We start from the raw sequence: 27,402 nt of genomic DNA on the forward strand, positions 1-27,402 counted from the left end.
ATCCGTATCGGCCCGGATCGTCCTGCGATCATTGGCTGCTGAGTCGGTGCTGCAGCTTCAGCACCATGATTCCTGGGACAGCTCCCAGACGCCGCACGTCAGCACCGCACCGTGATGCAAGCAGCCAACTCATTACTCCGACCTGGACGGAGACTAATGCACACAAACACCTCATTGCGCTTTTTTTTTGTTTGTTTTGTTTTAAGGACGCAAGGACACATCAGTTAGAAGTGACACAGATGCTGGTCCCTCGATTTTAAAAACGAGTTCTGCATCTCATCATTAAAGGAGAAAATAAAAAGCGACAACAACACAGGTGAACGTAATGAATTACAAACCAGTGCATTTAGAAGTATATGTTTGTGAGGATTCCGCGTACTCTATACAAAATAATCAGCATTCTACACCTAGAAATCACTCACATTTGAGACAGTATTCAAATCATCTGATCTGCTTATTATGGCCAACTAAGATTATTGATCTAAAGAAGAGCACAATATTTTTTACAAAGAAGATGAAGGCGAGATTAAGCGTGGTCAGGGAAAACAGGCACATATACAAACACTCACACCAGTGGTCAATTTATTGTCACCTGTTAAGTATTGGGTTTGGGTGTTTCTGCCAGACCCCCTGTCAAAAGGTGTAACATTTTAAGACATTGCTCTGTTTTAAATTTTGTGCCAATAGTTTGAGGAAGACCCTTTTCAATTTGAATATGCTGCACCCAAGCACACAAAGCAGGGCACCTCTGAAATGTTGATGAAAGCCTTCCAAGAACTATGGAAGTTGTTATGGGTGCAAAAAGGGGACAAACTCCTTATTAAATTGTATGTATTGGAATATGGTGTCAGTATAAGGCCAGGCATCTGGATTTGATTAAAAAGTTTGAAAAGCCAATTGGTTATTTGCTCTCCCATTGGAGTAAATAGCTTACCTACCATCTGTCAATTATCAATTATCAGCATGAGCAAAATTTCACATAATGAACCTCAATTTTTTAACATTTCAAAAAACAAACCTTCTTTGGGGTGAACATTCAATGACAACAACAACACCACAAATGAAGCGTTACTGAAATTGAAGTAGCTCAAATGTTGAGCTAATCTCATCACAATTAAATTAAAAAAACATTGTAGCTTTGCAAGATTCTAACAAAAATGATTGTTGAAATTCAGTTAATAGCAATTTTCCCTTAGTAGAGGTTTGAAATAGCATTTTAAATCTGCAAGATATTTCATACTTGTACAACTGTAAATCATTTTAGTGAAACATTTTCATTACAGGTTTGAAATGAATAGACTGAGAGGGAGCAGAATCCATTGGCAGTGCAGCTTGGCTGAATGATTGAATTGAATACACATGTGGCTTAACTCCGAGACCTGGTGCTTTTTTAGTAGCATTTATTTAAGTACGGCGGTCAAGCTGGACGCCACAAGGTGAGCATTTAATGGACTGCCAACAGAAAACTGACAAATAAACTGGGAGCTCTCTGTCACTCCTGCTGACTTTCTAATTTTGCCAGTAATTACAAGTGATTGCCCCAACACCATATCTCAGACACACAGTGGTGCCTGATTAAATAGCTATGGAACATAAATCAGCCCAGACAGCCCATCATTTTAGGCTTGGAGAAAAATCTAGTCCAAAGCACAACTGTTGTGTAAAATAGTGTCAGGGGTAGTATTGAGCAGATCTGAAAAAGTCCAATTACTCTCAGAAATGTGTTTTGATTAACGACACTTTATATTGGTTGCGGACCTTCGCACAATGATGCATTAAGATCCTTTTGGTAATTCTTTGCTGAAAATTGAGTCTTTCTGTGTCCACTTAAACAAATAGCATCCCACAACAGAGCTAACACTTGTCGTGCTTGTTTTAGATGTTTGCTTTCACCAACAAACCTGAATGAACTGTCATAAAGCCAAAACCTGACCACGAGCTCTTCTTTGGGATCTGGGGAAGTGAGATGAAGCCATGAGCTGTCCAATGTATTCATTTTAAGTCTTGTCACTGTGATTGCATGTATGTGTAAGTATCAGAAGCAACAACATAAGGACTATTTGTCCTTGACGACTTTAAACAGTTACTGATGCAAAATTCCGAATATCCACATGGAGCATTTTCATTTTTTAAATTTTGTTATTTATTCACTTGTTTTTCAGTTAAACAAAATAAACAATCAAGCAATAAACCAAACTAATTAAATCAAGTTGACATGAAGTCACTTAATATGGTGGCATTTGCTGTTTTCATGAGAAATATTCTTTCTCACAATTTATATATCTTATCCTAATTATAAGAAGAAATATAACATTGTAACATTGTAATTTGTAAGCTAACTCCATTAAAACAAAAACATTTCCTGTAGATTTCCTTATGCATAGAAAATTAATAAATGATATTGATTTTACAAACGTTATTTATTTTAGCAGAGTGACTTACATGGGTGATGCAACATTTTATGTCATTTATCAGAAGAGTTACTTCTACTGGATGTGTATTTGTCTTCTTGTTGTCGGTTGTTTTGATCAAAACAAATACAACTCATTATGTAATAAATCTAAAAATAACTATATTGTATAAAATTATTATTTCTGGTGACATCTCTTAGATTTTTTACTCAGCATTGAGCACAAAATATTCCTAACGATTTGTTACAAAACGCAGTTTGTTCTAAGACAAGGTGTCAAACTCTTTTTAGTTTAGGTGTGGACTGGCAAAATAGTGTTATTTTAACTTTTAAATGTAAACTTTAAAGTTTTTCTTTGTTGTGGCGCAGAGTATATGTGATGGAAATGTCTATATTTTCACAAAAACAATTACTAGTGAAAATGACTACAATCGCATTATACTGTAAAACCAATTTTAATAATACCTTCTGGGACAAATTAAAAAAGAAAACAACTCTCATGTGGCTGTTGTGATTTGCATATTTTTATAAACTCATCCCATGTCTCTTGTTTTACAGTCAAACTTATTCGTTTATTTATTCCGTCTTCCCACATCACCCTGGCAACTGCCTCCTACACGTGACAACTTGTTTACCAACGTCACTTCCTGCGCGACAGTTTGTTCGGAAAGTTGTTCAAGTAACGATACATGTACAGCTTTTGTCACTCAAACTGGAGTCTTCAGCCCACACGTCTGAGGTTTCCTTTCCGATCTGGACGAGTCGTCGCTCAGTTTGTAGCGGGGTTTTCTTTTTTGTTTTCTGTCGCAAAGTTTGAATGTCGAGCAGATTAGCCTCGTTAGCTGCTCCCGCTAGCAGCAGTGCAGCTCAGTGAATCGGCCGAACAGGCTCAACTCTTTGATAGGACCACATGCTCCTTGAAGTTTAAAGTACAATACATGTGCTTTCCAGCTCAGATCGAGTTGTTAGTCATCTGAACTTCGCGAAATATGTCCAATCAGCTGACTGCAGAGCAGAAGCAAAAGATTGAGGAGAACAGACGGAGAGCTTTAGAGAGAAGAGCCCAGAGACTTGGACAGAGCAGCAGCACCAACAAACAGACCTCAGCAGGCACCAGCAACTCTGCAGTGCAAACCCAGCGTCCCACACAGAGCTCTTCCACTCATCCTGCTGCCTCCATTCGCCACAGGGAAACATCGCATCAACCACCAAAACGTTTTGCTCCACCTTTCAAGAAAACCCCACAGAGTGGACACACTGATCAGCCCAGTCAGCTGCAGGTTTGTGTCACTGCCAATGGATTCAACCAGAGCGGCTTCAACAACTCTGCTTCTGCAAGACAGGTGAGACCAATGGCTAAATGTAAATCTTGGGGGGGGAAGGTGTATCTGTAATGTTTTGTGCCACGTATCTTTGTGAATACAAGCCATTGACCCTCTTGTACAGGCAAATAAGCATCTGGACACCTCTGGCTTGTCTGTTGGTGGAGGCGTCAGCATCAAGGCGGCTGAATCCAAGCCAAACGCCGTCTCCATCAGCGGTAGAGGAGCAGTCGCTTCCTTCTATAAGCAAACAAGTACACCTGCCCAAAGTCCTGTGGCACGACTTCCCCCAAACTCTGCGACTCTACATGCTGCACCTGCAAAGAAGCCTGCCATCTCTGCGCGAGGGAAGTGTGTGCTTCACACAGAGGGCCGATTTAGAGTAGAAGTGAGCTACCATGCGGAACTTATTGCTGTATTCAAATCCATCCCCTCAAAGAGCTATGGTAAGTTGTAGCAAATGAAATGAGTACTGTTTTATAACATTACTGGCTCACTTGATAACCATGTATAATTTAAAATTTGAATTATTGTATTATTGTTATTGTACTACTTACACAAGCAGAATGATGATACTTGCAGTGTATCGTACATTAAAAATGGACTTGATCTTTGAACTCAACACTCACAGGATGTCAAACTTCCAACAAGTTTTTCAACAAGCTTGTACACATCATACCAAGCGAACAATCTTCATTAGAAATCAAGTCCTCTTTATCATTTCTCAACAAATTCCTATATAAAGGTTTTTGTTTATGTACTGCATTGTGTTCTGAAGCTGTGGGTTTTATGAGTGCATCCCCACACATAACCAGAATAGCTTTTAAGACAAGTACAGGATGTGTTATGCAGCACAGCATGGTTAAAACAAAGCAAACTGCTATTTAACAATCCGTTCCATTAATATTGACTAGTCCATTTCAGTTTTTTAGATAAGATTGCTAATTTAAATGTTTGTGTATTTATGCTTTTGTCCCATGTTGATCTCACTGCCTGATCCCCTCTCTTTTTATTTTTTATTTTTTTTTGCCGTAGACCCCGCAACAAAAATGTGGAACTTTAGCCTGGACGATTATCGGCCTCTAAGTATGGAAAACAAGTAAATACTTCCAGTAATTGGCTGGATGAAATAGCCATGCTCGTTTTGAGCACATTGCAGACTGTGGTAAGCTGTGTTTGTCCCTTTGACCTCGCGTTGCAGTGGAGGAGGCGGCGGGCATTGCCTCTGTGTTTTTAAGGCCTCTGGAGGGTATGGAGGCTATCGACGTTGCGACAGCGACCAGCCGGGCTCGTGACGGTGCGGCTGTTGCGGCACTGCTGAAGCTGTGCAACGGCTGGCAGAAACCTGGAGCCATTTTGCAGGGCCAGTGCACCGTGGTGTCTCACGCAAAGTTCGAGGTTGACATGGGTTACCACGTTGATGTCATTGCAGCGTTTAAGCAAATGCCAACAAAGAGTTATGGTAAACCTACCCTCCTAGGAAAGTTTTGGTTTTCTTGAGGCTATTGTCATATGTGATCTTATAAGTCTTATTTCGTTTCTGGTTTCTGCAGACATGAAAACGAGAAAGTGGAGTTTTTCCTTCGAGGATTACAAGAACCTCAGTAAGAGCATTTGCTTCATCTATTTTGCGCATCGTCGTGTTTCTTGTGTTACATTTACCATCCTGTTTAACCACACTGTGTTCCACACCCAGTGGAGCTCCTTGGTGGGATAGCAGCAGTGGAGGTGGAGCCTCTGCCCAGGGCTGTAATCCAGGCTTTCTCTGCCAGGTTTGATGGGACTGAAGCCAGGTCTTTAGACGTCCCTGAGGCAGACCTCTCCAGCATCGACCCCACGCTAACCCGCAGCCTCATGCCCTTCCAGAGGGAGGGAGTCAAGTAGGTGCCTTTGGGCAGTTATTAGAACTCTTTCTGCCACGTGCAGCACATAAGTCAATAAAAGGAGACAGTTTACAGATGCAGTTTACTCAATTTGAGCGAATTAAAGCATACGCGACCTATTAAATCCTACTTGTGCGCTGTTATAATAAAGCCAAGTGTGTGGATCAAAAACAAACAGTGCTTTTATAATAAGATTATTGCTTTCTGTCTTGTCTGTAGCTTTGCAGTGTCTAAACAAGGCCGCCTCCTCCTGGCTGACGACATGGGCTTGGGGAAGACGGTGCAGGCCATCTGTATAGCAGCTTACTACAGGAACGAGTGGCCTTTATTAGTGGTGGCACCCTCCTCTGTGCGCTTCACCTGGGCTGAGGTAAAAAAAAAGGAAAAAACATTCAGCAAGCTGTTATTTGTGCTCAGAAAATGCATCTCGCTCATTATTTGGAAGGCAAATCACCTTGTTTCAGTTGAATAGTGGCGTTGTGACTCGAGTCAGCAGGCTCGGTCTGAGGGATGTCCTCACAATCGCCTTTGACAAAAGCCCTGCCCTCCATATTATAATGCTGATTTCTGCTTCAAGCTCTCTGCCTTTGAGGAATGTTAAAACCTCTCCCTGTGGACTGCTTGCTCCCTTCAGTACTTTATCTTCAGCAGAAAAGATGGCAGCACTCAATTTAATGTTTCAATTTCTTGCCTCATGGGTGTACTTGATAACTTGTGAAGCAGTGAGTTAAGATGGAAGTTAAAGTTTGCTGTATATTTTTGGGCTGATTTGCTCAATTCTCACTTTGACTCATTTGAATACATTATTTCTGACAAGATAAATGTTTTGGAAAAAGAAAAGGTGTCAACAACACCAACAATATAAGTTTTTATAATTGATTATTTATATATGAACTCAATTGTAAAATATAATTTACAGTTTATCATATTACTTTTTTTCCCAGCCAGCAATCCAACAATGACTAATATTTGATTTATAATATATTTTAAAAATGTAATTATACTTCCATAATTGGCTCATGTTTCTTCATTTGTTGTACTATCCATCCATCGATGGATATTCAGCACAGAAAGACACACATTTTGCCATAAAACACTGTCCGAGGAAACTGTTCTACCTGGAGTACACCTGTGCATTTACAAGGAGAACATGCAAACTCAACATAGAAAGGCTCTTATGATCAACTCAAGCTCTAATCTGGACCATTTTTCCCTCTGAGGCAAGAAATGTAACTACTTCTCCAGAATATTTATCATATTTACTATATCATGATAATTCACTGACGCTTGATTCCAACGACCGTCAGGCGCCAATGGTAAAGAGATTACCAGTAACGTTCACTTCACTTGTCAGCGGTCATAATGTTATGGCTAATTGGTATAAATGCAAATGATCGGTCAAACTAACTCATTAGAATATTGTAAGAATATTGTAAGAAACACTTGGGTTGATGAAGGTTTGGTTTTCGATCCGTTGTCTGCAGCTCGCACCGTCCTTCTGTACCGTCGTATAAAAGCCTGATTGAGTTTCTTTCTGACACTTTCAGCACTGCGAGTTCATCCCCGGGTCTGTTTCTACGTCTCACCTTGCGTTGCATCGACTCTTTATTTAACTTCCAGCCGCATTTCCAGACTTTGCTTGGCCCTTTGTCTTTTGACATGATAAGAAAAGCCTGTTCTAAAAATAGTTCTCTGAGATCAAACTCAGTCCTTTAATCGGGAGCCGAAGTCGCAGACGATGGTTCAGTCAAAGTTCGGTTGCGGGATAGGGCTTTATGTGGCTCGGCTCTGATTCACACTGTTTTAGTAGACATTTACAGCAAAGCATATGAGCAAAGGGAATTTAAACTGCGGACTATTAAATACAGCTGACGAGTGGGCAGAAACAGCAGGGCTACATATTTCTACATGTTATTGTTTTTAAATGTGAACTGCGTTGCAGTGCTTAGTATCAATTAGAAAGTGATAAGTAGCAGCAAAGTGGCCATTAATTTCTGACATCTGCATATTCTGAGTCGTAGCCGAATGTAAATTAAAAACAGCACCGTCGCCCTGCTGTGTTTTGTAGAAGTCTTCATGGAACATGAGCTCTGATTGTAGGCTTTCAGGCGCTGGCTCCCCTCCCTGAGTCCGGACAGCATCAACGTGGTGGTGAAGGCTAAAGACAACCTGAGGTCTGGACTGATCAGCATCGTCAGCTACGACCTGCTGAGCAGGATGGATAAACAGCAGCAGGGAAACCCCTTCAATGTTCTCATCATGGTCAGCTCTTATTCCAATATGTTTCTTTTGTACGTCGTAGGATTTTGGAAACGTGCTTGTTGAAACTGATTGAAATGATAAGTTGATGGTGATTCTCTGCAGGACGAATCTCACTTCTTGAAGAATATGAAGACTGCGCGTTGTAAAGCTGCATTGCCTCTGCTGAAGGTGCATGGTTTTATTTTCATTCTTTATTTTGTTCATGCACAGGGCTGTTAGGGTTTCCGGGATTTCTTTCTCAGTACGTATCAACAAAGTTGTAAAAAGTGTAAGTGTAACTTCTGCAAATCGAAACAAATGCCACCAAGACTGGAAATATGAAGATTCAACCTATTCTTATGTTAACATCTTATAGATGTGATGAAACAAAACACAAAAATCGATGAAACACTGTTGCCAAGTCATACACTGAACTCGTGATACCTGAATATTCATGTAATTAAACTGAACAGTATTACTGATGAGTGAAATACAAATTACAGTGAAGGAACTCGGCGTAAATTTAAATAATCTTTTTAAATCATCCCTACAGGTACCGATGAGATTTCCCCGTCTTTGTGCAGAGAGAGAACTCGTTTATGTCGAACATATGAGCACTGACAGCGAGCACATACCCATAAAGACTTCCAACATGTGGCTCACAGTGAGAATTTAATTTCTTGCCCTGTTGGCTGCGCTCATTGATCCAAGTTGTTTTTCCATCCTCAGGCAGCGAAGAGAGTGATCCTTCTGTCTGGGACCCCTGCCATGTCCAGACCCTCGGAGCTCTACACTCAGATTCTGGCAGTCAGACCGACGCTCTTCCCTCGCTTCCATGAGTTTGGGACGCGTTATTGCGATGCGAAACAGGTTTGTTAAGCCAAAAGAAAATGTAACTGCGATGCTTAACGCTGTGTCGTGATAATTGACTGTGATTCCAGGGCGCCACGGCTAATACGAGGAGATTATGTGCTCTATTTAGATTATATAGTTTGACGCTTTTCAGAGGCAGTGTGTACACTTGCTGATGAGAACACAATAGAAGAAGAAAATTATAATTAGTGTAGTCTACACCGTTCCACAATGTTTACTTTTAAGATGACAGCTAAATCCATTTTGTCAACTTCTATTGCTTCATTCCCAATTACTTCTCCATGAAGAGATTATTTTTTTTCTTCACAAACAAAAGCAATGCTTTAATTATTTTTCAATGGCAATTGTGAAATCTATATTGCAAGTCAAGTGAGTCTATTTTAAATGGTTCATAAATGGATTGTGCGTGAAGAGATGAACAACACTTTCTAGCATCTGGGCTCATCATTCTTGTAAAAACAATATGTGATGGAAGTAATGATACAAACCAGTCTCCTCTCCTCAACACCTTTGAAACCAGCAAATACATTTACCGAGTGACGTGGTTAATACAGTGATAAATATGAAGACACGTTTTGTTGATTGAGTAAATAATACCACACTGATCAGTCATAATATTATGGCCTCCTGCCGGATTTTGAGCCGGCCCCGTTTCGCTGCCAAAACTGCCAGGACTTATCGATGCATGCACTCCACTCAGGTGTGCTGTGGTATTTGGCACAGAGACCTTAGCAGCAGAACTCCCGCAAATTGTGATATGAGGCCTCCAGGGGACCATATGCATCAATGAACCTCGTCCACTCAAGATCCTGCCTCCTGTTCGCAGCTGCTGGTTTCTTTGACCGTTCCTGAGTGATCCTGACCACTGCAGACCAGGATCGCTCCTCAAGGGCTCCTCTGACCCCTTCTCATCTAGTCATAATATTGCATTTGTAAAACTTGCTCATGTCCTTGTGCTCAATTTCTTCCTCACTGCCTGAAATGAATACAATGGTGAAGTGATCACAACACGTTTCAAGGTTTGTGTTATTGAGGATTGATGTGAAAATATATGCAGAAAAACACGTTTCGAAAGAAAGTTGAACAAACCGAAGAGAAAAACAAAAGTATTTATAAGAAAAGCAGCTGGTGCAGCAGTCTTCCCGCAGCCATTTCCCAGTGTAAACAAAAAACTTCAGTAAACAAAGCACATCTTTTCACTTGTTAAGAAAAAAAAAAGGCAGTTTTCTCTGTGAGGAGGAAGGGGGTTTCTGAGGGAGTTTGTATTTCTGATGGTGTGGGGGAAGAAGCTGCCGCAAAATCGGCTAGAAAGCCACAAACATAACTGGCATGTCAAGCAGAGCAATTCCATTCTTTCAAATGATCCACTTTGTGCTGCAGCAATTTTACATTTGTCAGCCAGTAGGTGAGGGTTGTCTTTTCCTTTCCACCCTTTGCATTGATACCTCTGTTGCCGCTGCTCTTCTCATAGCCTTCTTGGGGTTTCCTCAATCTGGCAACACGCAGAGGAGATCAAGATTTCGTGGTCTGGAAGTCAGTTGCTCATTGCAGCGGGTTTATTCTCCACATTTGTTGCCACTGGGTTCAGGAGCAAACTTATCAAAGTGTGGGGCCATATTAAAGCAATGGAGTTGAGAACTGAAGCGTTAACTCACTCAACACCTCTCCAGCAAACTTAATTTAACTTGAAGTTAAACTTTCAACACTTATCCATTTTAGGGTTGTAGAGGTTCTGGAGCTGATTCCAATGTGACTCTGTGAAAGCCTGGTTAAACGCAGAGAGACGAACAGCCACACACTCGCATTTATATTCACTTGAGAGTCATCATTTAACCTCAAACCCAACCTGGACCCAAATTGGGGACGCTCTTGATTTGAATAAGTTGGAGCCAACCACTCAACTCTGTATGGCCTAAAGTTAATTTAACTGGGATTAAATGGGAACAACGTGATTAAAAGGTCTAATTTATCGAGAATTTGGTCACGATTGCTCTTGTGAAATGTTCAACTTTTGTGAGAGGATTCTCTTCAGCCAGAGTTTGGCTATAATTAAAGAAAATAATGGCATATGATAAAAAAAAAAAAGCACCTTAATATTTATACTCTTTCTAAATAGGAAATGTCCGACTTTAATGGTCTACCCATTAAATTCCATTCCGCCCTCGTGTTTTATTAATTGCCCTCTGCTGATCCTCTCATTCACAGATGACCTGGGGCTGGGACTACTCTGGCTCCTCCAATCTGGCCGAGTTGAAGCTGTTGTTGGAGGAGTGTCTGATGTTACGCCGTCTCAAGTCCGACGTCCTCTCGCAGCTTCCGGCTAAACAGCGCAAGGTGGTCACAATCACCGTAGACGGCGTCAGTTCTCGCACAAAGGCTGCACTCTCGGCCGCAGCCAAGCAGCTTTCCCAGGGACATCGTAATGTAAGGCATACGCGTTATTTACACACTTGTGTGTTCCAGTTCACTTGAATGAAAGTCAATATTGAACTGCAAATATTAGAGATGACACATGTTCTTATTCCCGTCTACAAAATCAATGGGTAAAAACAGCCAACTGCTAAAATTAAGATTATGATGGTGCAAAAAAGAGAGATGATGTCACTGCTTTACAACTGGCTGGAGAGTACAGATGTTAGAAATGATCAATACTCTAACCTTTTTTTAAATTTATCTCAAAGGCAGACCAGCAGTGATGAACATATACTATTAGTTATTTAAATAAGTACACAAATTAAAATTATAGGCTGCTTTGAGTCAAACATTGGGATTACACATACAAATGAGCAAAGTTAACTTTATATCAAAAAGGATGTCAGGCCTCATATATTATAATATGGATTATTACACGCACACTTTTAAAGAGCCAGACTACTCCATCTCATTTCAAGAGGGTGTATGTACCCGATGGGAGTGAGTTGCTGAGCTTGATTGTCTGTAATCACACTGCTGCTCCTCTGAGTAATGGCAGTCTTATCAAATCATCAAACAGAGTCTCCTGTCAGTTGTTATCATGCGCTGTTCCCTATATCTATTTCAGAAGATGGAAGAGAAGGAAGCCCTCCTTGTTTTCTACAACCACACAGCCGATGCCAAGCTGCAAGCCATTATGTAAGTACAGGCCGTCTAATGGTCGTGGACGTCTAATGGGTTGAGATTGGATGAGCACTGAGATTAAATAATGAAAAGAAACTTAATCTTTTGTTGAGGCTTTGTGATTGCCCCGCATTCAGGATAACCTAAAGACTTCCCATTAAAGCAGAAAATGTCTTCCTGAGAAACGGTTGGGCTTCACAGTAGTTTCTTCTGTCTCTGTCAGGGAGTACATCACTGACATGCTGGAGTGTGGGAGGGAGAAGTTCCTCGTGTTTGCTCATCACAAGCTAGTGTTGGATCACATCACCGGCGAGCTGGGGAAGAAGGTAAGAGACGTACTGATGTGACTCAGCACAAAGGACTGTTTATGGAAATGATTGTCAGTGGGGCGTTAGAGAAAAGCGTTTTGACTTTAACAACCAGGAACCCTAAAGGGATCTTCTGTGGGTGTTAAAGTCAGTGAGGACAGCTGCGTCAGGAGCTGCAGGGAACACGTGTGGGCTGGTCTGGTCACATCTGAGCTCACTACTACTACTACTACTACTGCTACTACTACTACTACTACTACTGCTACTACTACTACGATTTGATCCAACACACCCATTGATTAATGGGTGTGTTGCTTTAGTTGGTTGTCAGTCAAGATTTTTCTAATTAGTTGTGTAGCAGAACCTATATTTCACATTTCTTAATTTAATTAAACAAAAAAAACTAAACTCTGCAGATTTGACAACATATGATTCTAAAGCATGGCAAGATGCTACATTATGCACAAAGTTAGCTGAATGTGAATTAAATCAATACTTTTTTGCAGCGTCTAGTTACGAGTAAAAACATCCAATACTCTCCACTGCATTCATGTTATTTACCATAAACGGCTTGTTTTTAAGGAGAACTTGCAAAACTGCACCGTCTGAGAGGCGTTCAAGGACAGTTTATGTTGGGTAGCTGGGACACAAGGACAGTTTTAAGCATCGGTTGTGGTTGTTTTTCGAAGCTCAAGGCCCTGTGTGTTTGAATGAGAGAGAAGCCAATGAGCATCAGGTTTTTTGCTTGAGTGTGCAAAAAAAAAAAAAAAAGGTGAGTAATTAAACATTTACAACTCGCTGTAGAGCGCAGGGGAAAAAATACTGCTCAGAAAATACAATCGATGGAGCTGCTTTGAGAATATCCATCCATACATTTGGAGCTGATCCGAGCTGAATACGTGCAAAGGGCAGTCACAAACGTATTTCCACACGTTCGAATCACCACTGAATCTCATGCACGTTGTTGAATTGTGAGAAGAAACGCAACATAATGCACCCAAGCACAGAGAGAACATTCAAACTTTCCACAGAAAGGCCGAGCTCGAACTCAGACCAACGCCAGTCTCGCTTTAAAGAGAGAGTGCCAACGACGACACCCTCATGTGGCCTTAAAGAAAACGAATCCATGTTTAAAGTTTGTTTTGACGATGACATTCTACACCCAAGTCCAAAAAGATACAATGCAGGCTATTTGGTGACTCTAAATTGCCCGTAGTGGTAGGCGTGACTGCGTGTGATTTTTTTTCTGTCTCTTTGTGTTTGCACTGCCGTGACGATGACCTGGTGACCAGATCAAACAGTCAGCTGGAATCTTCTCCTCGTGATCACCAGGCGATGTGGAAGATGAATGGAATCAATATAATAGTTTTCAGCCATATTGGCCATAGTGATTACACAGTGTGTGTATTTAACTCCCTCAACACAAGAGTGTGAGTTTGCTTATTATTATTAATACATTTGCTCTTTATTTTTCCCCAACAGAACGTGAATTTCATCCGTATCGATGGAGCCACTCCATCTGCAGAGCGACAGCAGCTGTGTGAGAAGTTTCAGTACTCGGCTGGGACTTGTGTGGCCGTGCTGTCGATCACAGCGGCCAACATGGGTCTCACCCTCCACGCCGCGGACCTGGTGGTCTTTGCCGAGCTTTTCTGGAATCCCGGGGTGGGTAAAAGGAAGCTCTGACTGCACCATCTTGGACCATATTTTGATCCCCGCCATCTGAATTCACTGTCTGTATTTCAATTTGGCTTGAGCACCACATCTCTACTGTCAAGGCTCAAAGTGGTCTGTAGTGGTTTTCAATTTGAAAAAAAAAAAAAAAATCCAGGCAATCAATTTCTACTTGAGTTATAAATTGACTTCAAATGAAAAATATGAGTAAAGCTGCCACTGTGGAGTCTGATATTTATTTCTAAACTCTTCAAGACTTCAGTGTGAGACAAGTAAACTTTTATTCTTCATCGTCCAAAAAATGAAATGCTGATGATGTTTGAGGTGTTTGGGAACGTGGTCGGGCTGTCTTTGCTTCAAGATGCGACATAGAGAATGTTTTATGGGAATTTCTACCACAATTTTAATGGAGACGTCGCCTAAAAAACTCTCGTTTTCAATCGATTTTTATGTTCACGTGGTCTCCAGGTTAAGAGTTGTTAGTTTTAAAACTGCCATGGCTGTCAAAACTGACAAATCCAGAGAATGCATAGGATTCAATGTGAACCAAGTCACAAGCTGTCCTCCATGAGTGAAATCTATGAGGATTCCCACAGCTTCAGTTCTAGGAGGAAACTTGATAGTACTTTAAATTCAGCTTTCAGCAGCTGAATTATACGCTTGAATAATGACTTTCCATTTTATTGATATTTCTCTCGAGCAGTCTTCGACCTTTTATGAGTCACTGCAGCTGAATGAAGGCAGGAAATATTTTTGTAATAAAGTGAAACTGCTAATGCTCTTTTTTTCTTTTCTTTTTTTTTTACCCCCCTCTCCACACTGCTTTAAAGAAAACGATTATTCTCTCTGCAGGTTCTCATTCAGGCGGAGGACAGAGTTCACCGCATTGGACAAACCAGCAATGTGAACATTCACTACCTGGTTGCCAAGGGAACTGCTGATGATCACCTGTGGTATGTCTCAATTAGGTGGAAGTAATGTACGACCGTGGGGATTGTTATGGCGTTTCAGGCTATTTCCTCCCATCTTCATCAATTTCATACTTTCTTTAGCAAATTTGTAGTCAACAGCGTGTGAGTGCAGGCCGACGGAATATGCATATTGTGACAAACAAGGAATTTAGCCGTTGTAATGATATATTTGTGAACCGTTACAGGCCAATGATCCAGTTAAAAATGAACGTCCTGGAGCAAGTGGGCCTGTCTGAGTCAAACCTCTCCGATAATGCCGTGAATGCCAGTTTCCACTCCAAGGTAAACTGACCACAATAATGCCGTTTTCAACAAATGAAAGTACCGATGTATCGTGTATAGAATGAAAATTATTCCTCCATTTGAATTGGGGTGTTAGTTTGCTATGCTGAACTACAATCCTCACAGAATTTATTGCATTAAAACATTTTTTTTAGAAGTACTATTTGTTTTTACACACTCATACTGGTCGGAGGAGCTGGTCTGCTCCAGAACTGCCTGCAGACAAAATGTAGAAATGTGCCAACAATTAAAAAAAATAAAATAGTGTAACACATATTTGTATGCACTTGATTTGAGAGGAATTACTAGTTGTAGTAATTGGAATGCTGGTGTTAGAGTATTGCAGAGGGAGAACATGGAAACTCCTCACAGAGAGGCCTGGTTCAGACACACAGCATTGTTGATATGAGGCAAGAGTGCTAACCACGACAATGACATCAACGTTCTAGCCTAAAATTTCGATCATTATTTGTATGTATTCAGGCCTCGAACCAAAGGAATATCATGGAGATGTTCCAGAGCTCTTTCAGTGCCGACGTTGATATCGATGAAGCAATCTTAATGGAGGCCGCCGACGACTGGGAGGATTCTCCACCTGAAGACACTCGTGGTCAGCGCCATGGCACCAATATGGCTGTACAAAGCCCGAATAAAAAGAGCATCAAAGATTATTTCAGCAGATAACCAAGTGCTTCTTCTGACATTTCTGCCTATCATGAGTTCGCAAAGTTTTATTGATGATAGTCTGATAAGCTGTGTTTATGTTTTTGCTTTTACTAAATAAGAGAAAATAAATAAATATCTAACTTTACAGCTTGTTTACCATCTTTTTTAACGTGAAACGGGCTGATTGCTATGGGGTGGTTGGTTGATGCCTCATTCACAATTGTTTATTAACTAACTTGATCAAACAAGGAGAGCTGGAAGCTTCGCGTGAAATGAAAGCGTTGCTTTCAATCCCAACTTTGACCCCTTCTGCAGCCATCAACCTGGGGCTCATTATTCTTCCTATCCAAAGAGCATCACTGGATGAGGGAAAAGCATCACGTACTTCCTTACAGATGCTCTTCACTCAGACTCGGGCAACAGTGTCTCATCACTAAGAAATACGGAGACCTTTCACCCTGTCAGTATAGCTGCTTGTCTGCACGTTGCCCTGGTGACCCACAGTGAAGACGAAGGCAACCAATAATCCCGATGCTCACAGAAGACTTTGAGAGGCCAGTGTCACGTCGGATCAGGTTATGTGAGGTACGCTATCGGTGCCATGCCGTGAAAATGCAATCATTAGCATTAGTCATTCTCGAAGAGGGTTATGTGACATCTTTACTATCAGGTAAGACAAAGACACATGAGCTCATCTGAATAGGCTTTCTGGATTTCCACAAATTGTTATTTCTTTATCCTTTGACATGTGCATATCTAACAACTTCAGTACAGGCCTCACACCTCTGTGATCTTTGTTCCTCGTGGGGGTCCTGGACCCCAGATTGGGAACCACTGCAGTGCAAGATCAGAGACCGGGGTGCAGAATTTATGACAAATGAGTGTAAACAGGATATTCAGACTTTTCCCCAAGCTGATAAATGCTGATTACTTTAGTCCAGCTTCAAGGTTACAGATGATTAATAGATGAACGATTTCCCTTTTGGTCCTAAAATAAGAGAAAGAAACTTTAACAAAATTTCTCAGCAGAAAGAAGGTTGTCTTTAACACCTGGTTGGATTTCTGATTCATTTAATTAGAGCAATAGATAAAGATTGTTATGCTGCCTTGAATGATTGATGACTGAGGAACAAATTTACATGATTGAAAGACAAAGAAATTGAATCATTCACATTACTTCCTCATATAAATAATTTCCACAAAAAAAAAAAATTCAGCTGAGAAATGTATTATAACTTTAACAAGCAAGTGGCTGTATTTGGCAACTTGTGCATTTCTTCCTGTTTCTTTTAAAACTATCAATTTTATATTGATGACAATTGTATGTAACTCCCGATTGGATTATCATACTGAGCATTGAGATTATTGCTGCTGTTGTATGTTCTATCCATCCATTTTCTTTACCTATTATTCCCTGTTCACGGTGCGTGATCTGGATCAGTAAAATGCTTTGCATCATATCTTATCATGCGGTAATGGCACACCAGGCTGTTCTACACTGACTTCAAAGTATTGAATGTGGCATTTCAATGAATGCTCTATAAAAGGTTAAAAACAGATAAATAATCATCCAAATCCAGTAAAAAATATGACCAAGGTTTTGTTGTTTATAGTATTGATGTGTAGCCTTGAGCGTGAACGAAGGACATTTCTTCGCTTTCCCAGGTGAGTGGAATTAGGTTTTCTAAAAGGATTACTACAGCTCAGCAAAAATATTATGTTGGTGTATCTTGCAGGATTGGTATTTGCATTCATGTTGTATTTTGTATGATGTAGAGTTCAATGATGTAGTATCACAAAAAGCTTAAGCACTTCATGAGGGTGTCTTTTGAAGGCGGCTCAGGAATGATAAACGTCTTAAAGTATTCGTCTTGTTTAATTCACGATTAATAGATTGACAATTGTTCTGTTAGCCTCATCAGAGTGCTGATGTCAGTTCAATGCTCTGGATCGCCACTTCCTCCTGCCTGTGGACTGTTGGAGCTGGAATCGGTGGGGTCATCTGCATAATGAAGACAAATAATAACATGAACTCTTCCAAATGTCACTGCTCATAACCAACAGCTCAGTATCATTAATGTGAAATGGTAGAAATCAATACAATAATATTTTAACATTGCATTGTTGAAGTTTATTAACGATGGGATGTGTCCAGATGCCCATTTTTACTTCCTGGGCCAATTTCTATGTGAACAAAATGAGATCCCTCGAAGGTGCACAACATTTCAGCTCCATTCTGCATCTTTGAGCTACAGCTGGTTTGATACCATTAAGATTTACTTCTTTCTCTCCCGGCAGCGACTGCAGGAGCAATTTACATCCCAGTTCCAGCTGCTGTCCGTGGCATTATGAAGATAAGTGGGAATGGTTTTCTCTGAATCAAGGGAGCTGTCTCCTCTGCTTCATGGAAGCGATCTGAATTGTCATTACAAAAGGAAGTGTCTACTTTGCTACCTAGTCCCAGTTCACAGGACATAACGCAGTAATTGCTGTGTCCCAGTTAAGATTGGAGCTTCTGCAAGATACGGCACAAGCACAACCTCTTTCTGAAACGGTCTCCTGTCTAAATAAAAATTCCTGAGTCCAGAACAATTCATACCTTTTTTCTTTCAAGACTAAATCACTTTTAGGTTTATGGCAAAAGGTTTTCTTAAGTAGCTGCAGCGTCGAAGGCATCAGCAATAACCTGGAGCGTGATACTAACCAGAAAGAAACAAGGCTGGTAAAAGATTGGGTTAATGGTCTATTTATGCATATATTTACCTCCTTAAACTTTATAACGCCCTGCAGTAACAATGTCAGGAAACTTTCTGATGTATTTATCAGACTCAGATACACGACACACTAAATGACTTGAGAACGGCTCTTTAGGATGTCGCGAGTTACAATTTTTATGTTTGTCTTAGTGTACAATTCAACTGAGCACAGGCTTGTTCAGACATTTTGTACATACTGTCGTGTTGGTGATTGTTGCTGGAAATCTCTTCCGTGGAAGATGTTGTCATTCCTGTGTTTTCATCTTCCAAATTGTCTTGCTCTTTCACTGAAACAAATTGATTTTTATTTGCAGTTCAAGTTGTCAGTGCTCGTTTTTTTTTTTTTTTCAGATATAAAAAAGGGGCAGAAATAATCAGTTTCTAACAGGAATAATCAGCAAACCTCAATACGAAATTGCTTATATGAAACCAGATGGTGTGGCAGATGGAAATGACAGTCGCACACGTCGCATGATTACCTGGACTGGTTTTGTCAGCCTCGCCGTCACTGCTGAGCTCTGTGTCTGTGCTGATATCACCAAAAATGAAACGGATTTTCTCTTCTGCATGCTGCACATTGGACGAGCCGTGAACGGAGTTCTGGAGGATGTCTGTAGCGAAGCGAGCCCTCAGAGACAGCGGGGAAGTTTCTTTAGCTCTGTCAGGGTCTGCGGGGCCCATCATGGCCCTCCACTCCTCCACTGCATTCTCTTTGGTCAGGACAAGCATCATGCAGGGGCCCCTGAATTTGAATAAACAGGGCTTTATTTGATTTCTACGACTGTAGAACTCATTATATGATGATTGATGACTCTTTGAGTCTTTTTTTCCTGCAAAGACATTCCGAACCTTCGAAACATGCAGGGAAAGAATGATGCACCTGCTCTATTTGTTGTGAAGTTTGGGTTACAAAAATTGTCACTTGTCATCAACAAAGGAGTGCTTCAGCCTGAAATAACTCAGAGAAAAACACCTGCTGTTAAAAGTCACAATGGAGCAACATTACTGCAAAAACCAGCCTTTCACCTATTATTATTTGGTACGGCCAAATAAAAAGATGTCTAGATGTCCATGTTGAAATTAGTTTTTTATGGATGTAAGTTGAGGAACAATAACACAGTCCTATACTTCATAGAGTTTGACATTTTTAAATGTCTCTCGTGGAATTTCGATGTTCATTTCATTTTCTATTATAATTTATCTCGACATTCTCATAAAGTAACTTTCATTGTGAACTACAACCGATTTAGCGCTGTTTTTGTCTTTACCACCTCCTGTAAGAAAATTAAATTAACCTGTTATAACCACTGACACTGTAATAACCAGTTTCTTCATAAATGTTTGTGTAAATTGGAGTCTGCGGGCATGTTACAGGAATGTTTACAAAGGTAGCAGATCAGATATATGGTTGGTTCTTTGTACACGTTGGAAGAATGTGCCTTTATATCAGCACAAGCGTCTCTGGGGTGGTTACATCGATGACGGCTGCAGCACTGACCGGCCTAGCGACCTCAAGTAAAGTTGCATTCACAGCCGATTTGAAAACATGGGTGTAAATGAAGTGAAACTGACAACAAAAGTGGTGAATGCAAGAGGTGGCCTTTGCAGACAAGCTTCATCATTCATCCTTTTAAAAGATAAACATTCACATAACAACTATATAAATTGTCTGGGATGTTGGAGGACTGCTGTGTTTTGGGCTATTTATTGGATTGTTTAGTGGTTTGTTCTCTTAAGTTCTTCAGGACAATGAGTGCAGTAATGATGCCGCTGGCGCTCCGTAGGTACGGATGAATGTATGTGAAAATCAGCACAGAGGGAATTATCTACCCAGGACACCACTGAACCTGTTTTTTTCTGATACTTCTACTGTTTTGTTATTGGGGTTGTTGGGTTTTTGTTGGGAGCTTTGTTTTGCTTCTTTTGTTTTTTTTGTGTGTTTTTGATTGATTTTGACATTTCTCAAACAACGGGGTTTTTTCTGTTTGTTTGTTTGTTTGTTTTTTGATAAATGCTGACTTGTGGAGATCAATATCTTTCATCTGCGAACACTGAGGTGTAATCTGGATGAGGCAAATAAAAGATTCAGAATCTTTCAAGCACAAAGCAGCAAAGTTTCTGTAGATTCACGAGGTTTTCTGTACATTAGAGCAACCCATGCTATTCTACTGTTATAAAACCATCAAGTGGAATTAACTATAAAAAGAAATACTCAATTGTTTTCAAAGAAACTGCTCAGAGACAAAGAGGACGGCAGAATACTTGAACCTTGTTGGAAGGTAATTACTTTCCAGGAGGCAAAGTCATGAGGACAAATTTATAAACCATTCACAGTTGATCAGACTAAAACTAAGGCAAAACTGGAGGCGATACTGGGCTGCAGACACAGAAGATTTTGAGGGTGAAGTGCTCAGGATGAAGTGCTCAGTTGTACCCAGCAGTCTCGTCACTGTGCTGAGGCGGTTGTGTAACAACCACGTGAAAGGGGCCAATCGGAGCGGAAGATGGCTGTAAAAAGTAGATGTACGGTGGAACAAAGAATGAAATTGAGATGGACTTTCTCACCCTTCGCCTGAGGCGGCCTTGAGCCGAAGCTGCAAGGAGTACAGTTTAAAGTGCTGTTAAAACTTGCAAAGGCAGCAGGACTTGGGGCAAGTCTGCTGTACTCACTCTGCCCCGCTGCCGTGGCTGTGCCCGTGCACAGAAAGACTTACCGACACATGAATTCCACCAGCTGGCTGAAGAAAGGCTTCTCCCTGTGCTCTTTGTAAAACTCTTCAGCGATTTCCCTGGACAGCACCGTGTCCTTCAGCTGTGTCACTGAGAAACCTCCTCCACGAATCTCCTCCATAATCATCTCTGTGAGAGTGAACGCGAGCAATGTTATAAGACTTTTGAGACATCGTAGGGTTTAACAAACAAAAACACTATTCAACATTTATTTGTTCATTTAAAGTAAAGACCTCTGTGGTCCTCCATTGCGTCAGGTTTGATCACTGCCAGTGTCCGTTGTTTCGGGAAGAAGAAGTTGATCTCTCGTTCTGCCTCTTCATGGTTTGCACTGCCATGAAGCTGGTTGACGGGTTCGTCCTCCACTGCAAACTGTGCCCTCAGACTATGAGAATACACAACAACACAGCGTTGAAATATGATCTGACTCAAAAGTACCATCCATATCATATGGCAAGTATTTGATGTTTTTTTTTAATAATTGAGCCATTGTCATGTAACTTCATTACAGCTAATCAACTTCAAGTAATATTTCAATTGCAAAATGGCCTCCTGATGAGTGTTCTATTGTTTTGACTGGTAATCATATAACTCTGACTTCTTTGTTCTTTTTTTCAAAAAGATAATGAAGAGAAGTGCACATCGCTCACCATTCTGGGCTCTCCTCTTTAGCCTGATTGACGTCAGCAGGACCAACCATATTCTTCCAGTGATGTACAGCCTCGTCTCTGGCGAGAGCCAGGGCGAGTACGGGCCCTCTGTAAGTACACACACGTTGAACAAACTTGTCCAGGAGCGCACTGACATGGTGATTTGACCTGCCATCGTTACCTGGTCATGGTTTGGAGCAGTGCAGGGAAGTAATCCTCATCAACATGTTGGAAGTAAAACTGTTTCACCTGCTCCTTTGTCAACATCACATCTCTTTGCAGGGCTATTGTGAAGCCGGATTTGTTGATCTGCTCCAAAATCTCTTCTATGGGATCAGACATTTTTAAAAGGTTAGGATGCAAAAAAAAAAAAAATCTTCACCTCTACCATCAAACAGTAGGTGAGAGTAGTTCCACTACCTTAATATAAACCGTCACCGCGTGCGTATCATACACGCGTGTGTTTGTGTTGTTGCATTTGGCATGAGCCCCACCTCTGTTCTCTCTGGCAGCGTCAGGCCGGATGAGAGCCAGTGTCCTCTCCACATGCCCTTCCTCCCCATTCTGCTCCCGTTCTGAGGCCATCCTAAAGTTAGGGAAAAAGAAGGCGAGCTCCCTGCTGGCCTGGTCGCTGTTCTCGCTACCGTGCACTGCGTTGAACAGTGTCTCTGTGCCGTATTGTGCCCGCAAGCTGCAGGAAGCCAGGGGGGAGACAGGAGAAGCTTGAGACCAGATGGTTGCTCGGCTTGCGCTCAACCAGAGGGAAGCAGAATGCTTGGGTGTGTCTGATGGAGCGGGTGCGAATGTGCTGTTCACTCACTTTTTCAGATTTTGCACTCAGATTATTTCACACCATTGAGATCAACAGGGCAGCAATAAATGCCAAAGCTACAAACAAATATGTTTGCTTCCAAAGACATGATGATTTTCCATAAATATAATCAGAGTTTTTAAAGCTGTTTATCTTTTTTTGTGCGTGTGTGTTTCCAAATGCATTTGCATATTTCCTGGTAACAAACCTTTCTGGGTTTTCTCTTCTGGCTTCCTCTATGTCTGCGGGACCAATGAACTCGCACCATGCTGGAACAACACTCGCTGAATCCTCCGCTTGTGAGAGTACCAGAATATGGGAGGGACCACTGGACATAAATTGCACCAAGTCCTCAAAGCAGGTCTCCAAAAACAAGATCCCAAACGAATCCAGAGACACAAGCAGACAGAGAACATTTTTTTTAATTAAACATAAAATTTGAAAACGGTCTGGGGGGTTTTCACTTTGCAAAGTACTCCAGTTTATTAAGTAAAGCAAATCAACAAAAGACATTTTTTTTTAAATGGGTAACAGAGAAAATATGAAATAAAAAACTACAATTGATACACAATAATATGTATTTTGCCTATTAATTCCACTTAAGTCATTTACCTGGTCACCTTTCTTACAAACATATGTCTATTTCAGTTATCTCATCACAAACAGGTCACTGGGAAAAAAAAAATAGAAAGAAAAAAAAAAGCTGCTTACTCTGCAAATCTATTTTGAGCCTCATGCAGGAATGCAGATGGATGTGTAGGGTGACTGAAATGATTCCTGCATTCGTCGTGACTGCCTGCTCTCCCAGACATTGACTAAGAATATTAAGTGCCTCAATAACAAGCTGTGCACCCTCATCATCACTTTTCCTTTGTTTGATCAGCATGTCACTGTGTGCAATTGGTTACCCTACACATCAAATGCTTCGGGATATGTAGTGCCGAATATCCATATGTGGCTTTTCATATACGTTTGCTTATTTAAGTCAAGACACCGTACCTGTGCTGCTTTGTGACTGTAAAAATGTCGAGCCTCAACCTCAGTCAGTGTGCGTTCCTCATGAGCCAAGATCTCAAACCCAGCATCTTGAATCTAGCCAAGGGAGTAATGCCAGCATAATGAATTAATGTCAGCAGGAAGGCTTGAGACAATCTTGTCTTCTCAGAATGTAAGCAGTGGCACTTTTCTCTGTACCTTCATAATGATCTCATTTGCCTTGCCGTGAGCGACGGCATCTGGTTTTATGATGGCGACTGTGTAGGATTTACTGGCAGGAACTGCAAGAGAAGAAAGGAGCTTGAGTGATGATCAGCAGTGCTGGTAAAAAAAAAAAAAGGAAAAAAAAGGCTGAAAGGGAAACAGCATCACCAGTAAACAACACTTATCACAGTAATGACAGTGCAAGCGATAATGCCAATACCTATAAAACCTGAAAACACTGTATACTGTGATATATTGTTTCCCATAGTACCAATTATGCTTTCTATATTCTCCAGCTGCTGAGGCAGCTCCTCCTCTTCTTTGTTCTCATCATTTACAAGACCATCGTCTTTAACCTGAAATATGAAACAAACAACAACAACAAACACGTACATGAATATCATCACACAGAGAGTTTTATTAATGAATTCCAGCTGTGAATACTGGGTGTTTTATTTTAGTTCAAATATTTGATTATTCTTCATTTGTAAATAGGTTTTCACATAAACTAAAGGATGAATCTCTTGATGACTCAAAGTGGCTCCGGCAAACTGCTTATGAGCAACAATGCAATACCAATGATATTAAGACACAAAAGAGACACTTTTTGTTTTCTTGTTTTGTTTGAAAAACCAGATCCTAACCAACTACTTGTCAAATAGCTTCTGAATAGTTTTATTTTGATAAACAAGTTGGTTTATAGGTAAAAACTTATTTCACACAAGAGACATTTTACTATATTACAGAGAGAAAAACAGATAATGAAATAACAATCATTATTTAATTGTGATGTTCAGAGTACTGTTGCCTTAGATATTTTTATTGCATATTTTGTCTTTTTTAATCACAAAGTGCTAAGAATTACTGCTTCCAATTATGTTTGTCTTTGCTATTGAGACTTCTAAATTAAAACAAACCTTTATCCTTTAATGAGCAAGTGATCGACTTTCTATTGTTGGATGAATTGATTCTTTTTGCACATAGACTGCATGTGATCTCTTCACTTTGCACTGTCAACATTCATATTATTTTGGGCATGTCCCTTTAGTTTATTTCATTGCAGTTAATAAATCATTCAAGAGGATCCTGATCAGCTTTAATGGTGCAAAACAGCAAGGACAATACTATTTGACCAATTCAATCATCATATAATTTAACATTATAGCACATTTCACAACAAAAAACACATAGAAATATTCACAAAGTGAGATCCTGTCCTACAACAGCACTTTAAACCATTAATAACTGGAGCACATAGTTTAGGAGACAATCAGATGATTGATGATCCCTTTAAAAAATGAATAATAATAATAATAATAATTTATTTAACTGCATTAACTTAAATACGTCTCTTCACTTCTCACCGCTTTGCGTTCACCTCCTTGCTCCAGGACCACCTTTTCTTTAGCCAACTCCTCCACAATCATTCTCTGAAGCATAGGAGCATTAGCCCCTCGCAACACAGCCACCAGCTCTCCACCCTGTTCATTCAAATCACAGACCAGTTATTCTGATTTTCATAAAACCATATTAACTGATAGCCCAGTAAATAGGCTGTAGACAATATTTGTACTGCTACTTTACAGTGAGTTAAAAGGGAAATGTTTAGGAATTTTAAAATAGATTTTAATCAATGTCATAGACAGTTTTCACACAAGCCAACAATTGTTGGGATGTTTTAATTGACATGCTAATCGACAATTGAATGTGCATGTGGATTCATACAACAAAATTAAGCACGAGTCACAAATAAGTGCCATTGCTTCATTATCTGCACATACAGTGTAAGCACATAAATAGTAAGCAATTTAAAGAAAAAGTGAACTCCAAAACTCAATGGCTCACATGAACCTGCGATATACACACCTTTTCTGTTCAACCATTCATACACACCGTATCTCACACACTCACCCCATAGAAGAGGAAGGTGGGTTCACATTTCCCTCGATACCCCTCCAAGGCATCGATGCTGTCTGCCTCAGCCTGAACACACACACACACACACACACACACACACGCTTCAAAATATCTGCTCCACTTTTGGTTTCCCTCGTGTCTTACTGTAAATGAACTTTTATAGGCCTTACAGTTGCGAAATGAAGTAAATCATCACTCAGTTCGTTCTTTATCTTCCGTAAAAGACTGACCACAGCTCTGCAGGGACCACACCACTGCTGGTACACATCCACAACTACCAGGAAAGAGAGGGAATGCAGAGAGTGTAAGGATGTGAGAATGATGGTAGATTAGCGTGATCATTCAATGTGCAGTTATCCCACTGAACACAGTGGGGCAGCAGAATACAATAAATAAGTATGACGATGACAGATCATTCATAGAGAGTTTTCAAAAGGTGTATTTGTACATCAGCACTGATGCTGAGCTTCATGTTTTTACACCAGCTGCTCACATTTAATGGGATTAATTAGTTGTCACGTTTTACCTGTTAAACCTTTGGTTGCGAGCATCTCTTCCCACTGTTCTTGGTTTGTCACAGATGCCTGGACAAGAAAAGTAGACTCTTGAGAGTGGATACAAAAAAAAACAACAACAACAACAACAACAACAAAAAGGAAACACAGAGGGAAAATATGGGGGGTTGTCAAAATCACAGTTTATGTCCAACCTGTAGGCTTGCCTCTTTTTTCTTGCCTGCCATTTGACGAGTTCAAGTCAAGACTACGGTAATGCTAAATTGTTGAGCTCCTATTGCGTCTACGAGTTTGTTTGTCCTCCTGGTTGCTAGGAAACGCTCTCTTCCGGCCTTCTCATGTTCCCCGGAAGTAAAGTGTGCAAAAGTAAACAGAGGCGACGTCAGATCAGAAAAGGAAATCTGTTTAACATATGTATTCAGGTACAACAACTGTCATATTGCTTGGATTGCATTTAATTACAAGTTTTTAAAAAACGAAACCGTTTTTGATTCTTTTTTTTTTTTATGTAAACAGAGGGCTTTTGAAATGATACAAACTACATTAATTTTTAAATGGCATAACATAAATATTAACACAAGCAAATTCTTTTGTTTAATTATGTTGTTCAAAAAAATAGATGATGACTTGTTTACACTAAACAACCTATGAGCTGAAGTTATCTTTTCAAAGTAGCTAGGCTTTACTTTTAAAATTGTTTGGTTGTGAGTATTTCAAGTAACTTTGTAACTTAACTGATTTGTGGAAATGATGCAGAGAAATCAAGATATCTCACCTTCATATCACATTTTGTTGAATACTGAATATGCGTGAAACAGGATGATGAAGAAAGGTATTTGTGGCATATACTTAAAACATTTCAAACAACAACAATAAAAAAATGCCCCTTTGAGTCTTTGAAGTGCATTTAATTTTTTGGCATTGCAGCCATGAAGTTGGCAATTTAGCTAAAGTGGTAGTAACTAAGTCAATAAATGTCTCAGGCACTAAATAACAGCCGGAATGAGGGGATGTATTTATTGTAGCACATTAAGCAGGTGTTCAATCCTGTGTACTATACACAGGGGGCTGCAGTTTCCTCACATAATAAATGCTTG

At 40.4% G+C, this 27,402-nt stretch overlaps 2 protein-coding genes across 2 annotated transcripts; one reads left to right on the forward strand and one right to left on the reverse strand.

Annotated features, from left to right (window-relative positions):
• Nucleotides 1-3,105: 3,105 nt before the first annotated feature.
• Nucleotides 3,106-15,780, forward strand: smarcal1 (SWI/SNF related, matrix associated, actin dependent regulator of chromatin, subfamily a-like 1). Its single transcript, XM_080498682.1, has 17 exons — nucleotides 3,106-3,753; nucleotides 3,857-4,178; nucleotides 4,768-4,818; nucleotides 4,934-5,194; nucleotides 5,286-5,336; nucleotides 5,429-5,612; nucleotides 5,835-5,985; nucleotides 7,716-7,877; nucleotides 7,980-8,045; nucleotides 8,586-8,726; nucleotides 10,935-11,153; nucleotides 11,770-11,840; nucleotides 12,049-12,151; nucleotides 13,616-13,798; nucleotides 14,660-14,760; nucleotides 14,964-15,060; nucleotides 15,544-15,780. Exons 1-17 carry the CDS (start codon nucleotides 3,400-3,402, stop codon nucleotides 15,742-15,744), a joined length of 2,718 nt encoding a protein of 905 aa, XP_080354808.1. The 5' UTR covers nucleotides 3,106-3,399; the 3' UTR covers nucleotides 15,745-15,780.
• A 1,883-nt stretch (nucleotides 15,781-17,663) lies between these two features.
• Nucleotides 17,664-26,532, reverse strand: nme9 (NME/NM23 family member 9; the record flags this gene model as incomplete). The annotated part of the gene is made up of 16 exons (XM_080498179.1): nucleotides 17,664-17,728; nucleotides 18,962-19,224; nucleotides 21,197-21,341; nucleotides 21,446-21,597; nucleotides 21,863-21,970; nucleotides 22,044-22,188; nucleotides 22,357-22,553; nucleotides 22,882-23,036; nucleotides 23,673-23,765; nucleotides 23,868-23,950; nucleotides 24,145-24,229; nucleotides 25,238-25,354; nucleotides 25,785-25,856; nucleotides 25,961-26,064; nucleotides 26,317-26,374; nucleotides 26,500-26,532. 16 exons carry the CDS (start codon nucleotides 26,530-26,532, stop codon nucleotides 17,664-17,666), a joined length of 1,875 nt encoding a protein of 624 aa, XP_080354305.1.
• Between the last annotated feature and the right edge of the window lie 870 nt (nucleotides 26,533-27,402).

This window comes from Blennius ocellaris, assembly GCF_963422515.1.
Source record: "Blennius ocellaris genome assembly, chromosome: 6".
In the NCBI taxonomy this organism is placed as follows: Eukaryota; Metazoa; Chordata; class Actinopteri; order Blenniiformes; family Blenniidae; genus Blennius; species Blennius ocellaris.

Bases quoted from the DNA above. Each gene is read 5' to 3' on its own strand.
- smarcal1 (XM_080498682.1), top strand. From the start codon at position 3,400: ATGTCCAATCAGCTGACTGCAGAGCAGAAGCAAAAGATTGAGGAGAAC. The intron at 4,819-4,933 runs GTATGGAAAACA...CTCGCGTTGCAG, and splicing joins GGACGATTATCGGCCTCTAA to TGGAGGAGGCGGCGGGCATT. The intron at 8,727-10,934 runs GTTTGTTAAGCC...TCTCATTCACAG, and splicing joins GTTATTGCGATGCGAAACAG to ATGACCTGGGGCTGGGACTA.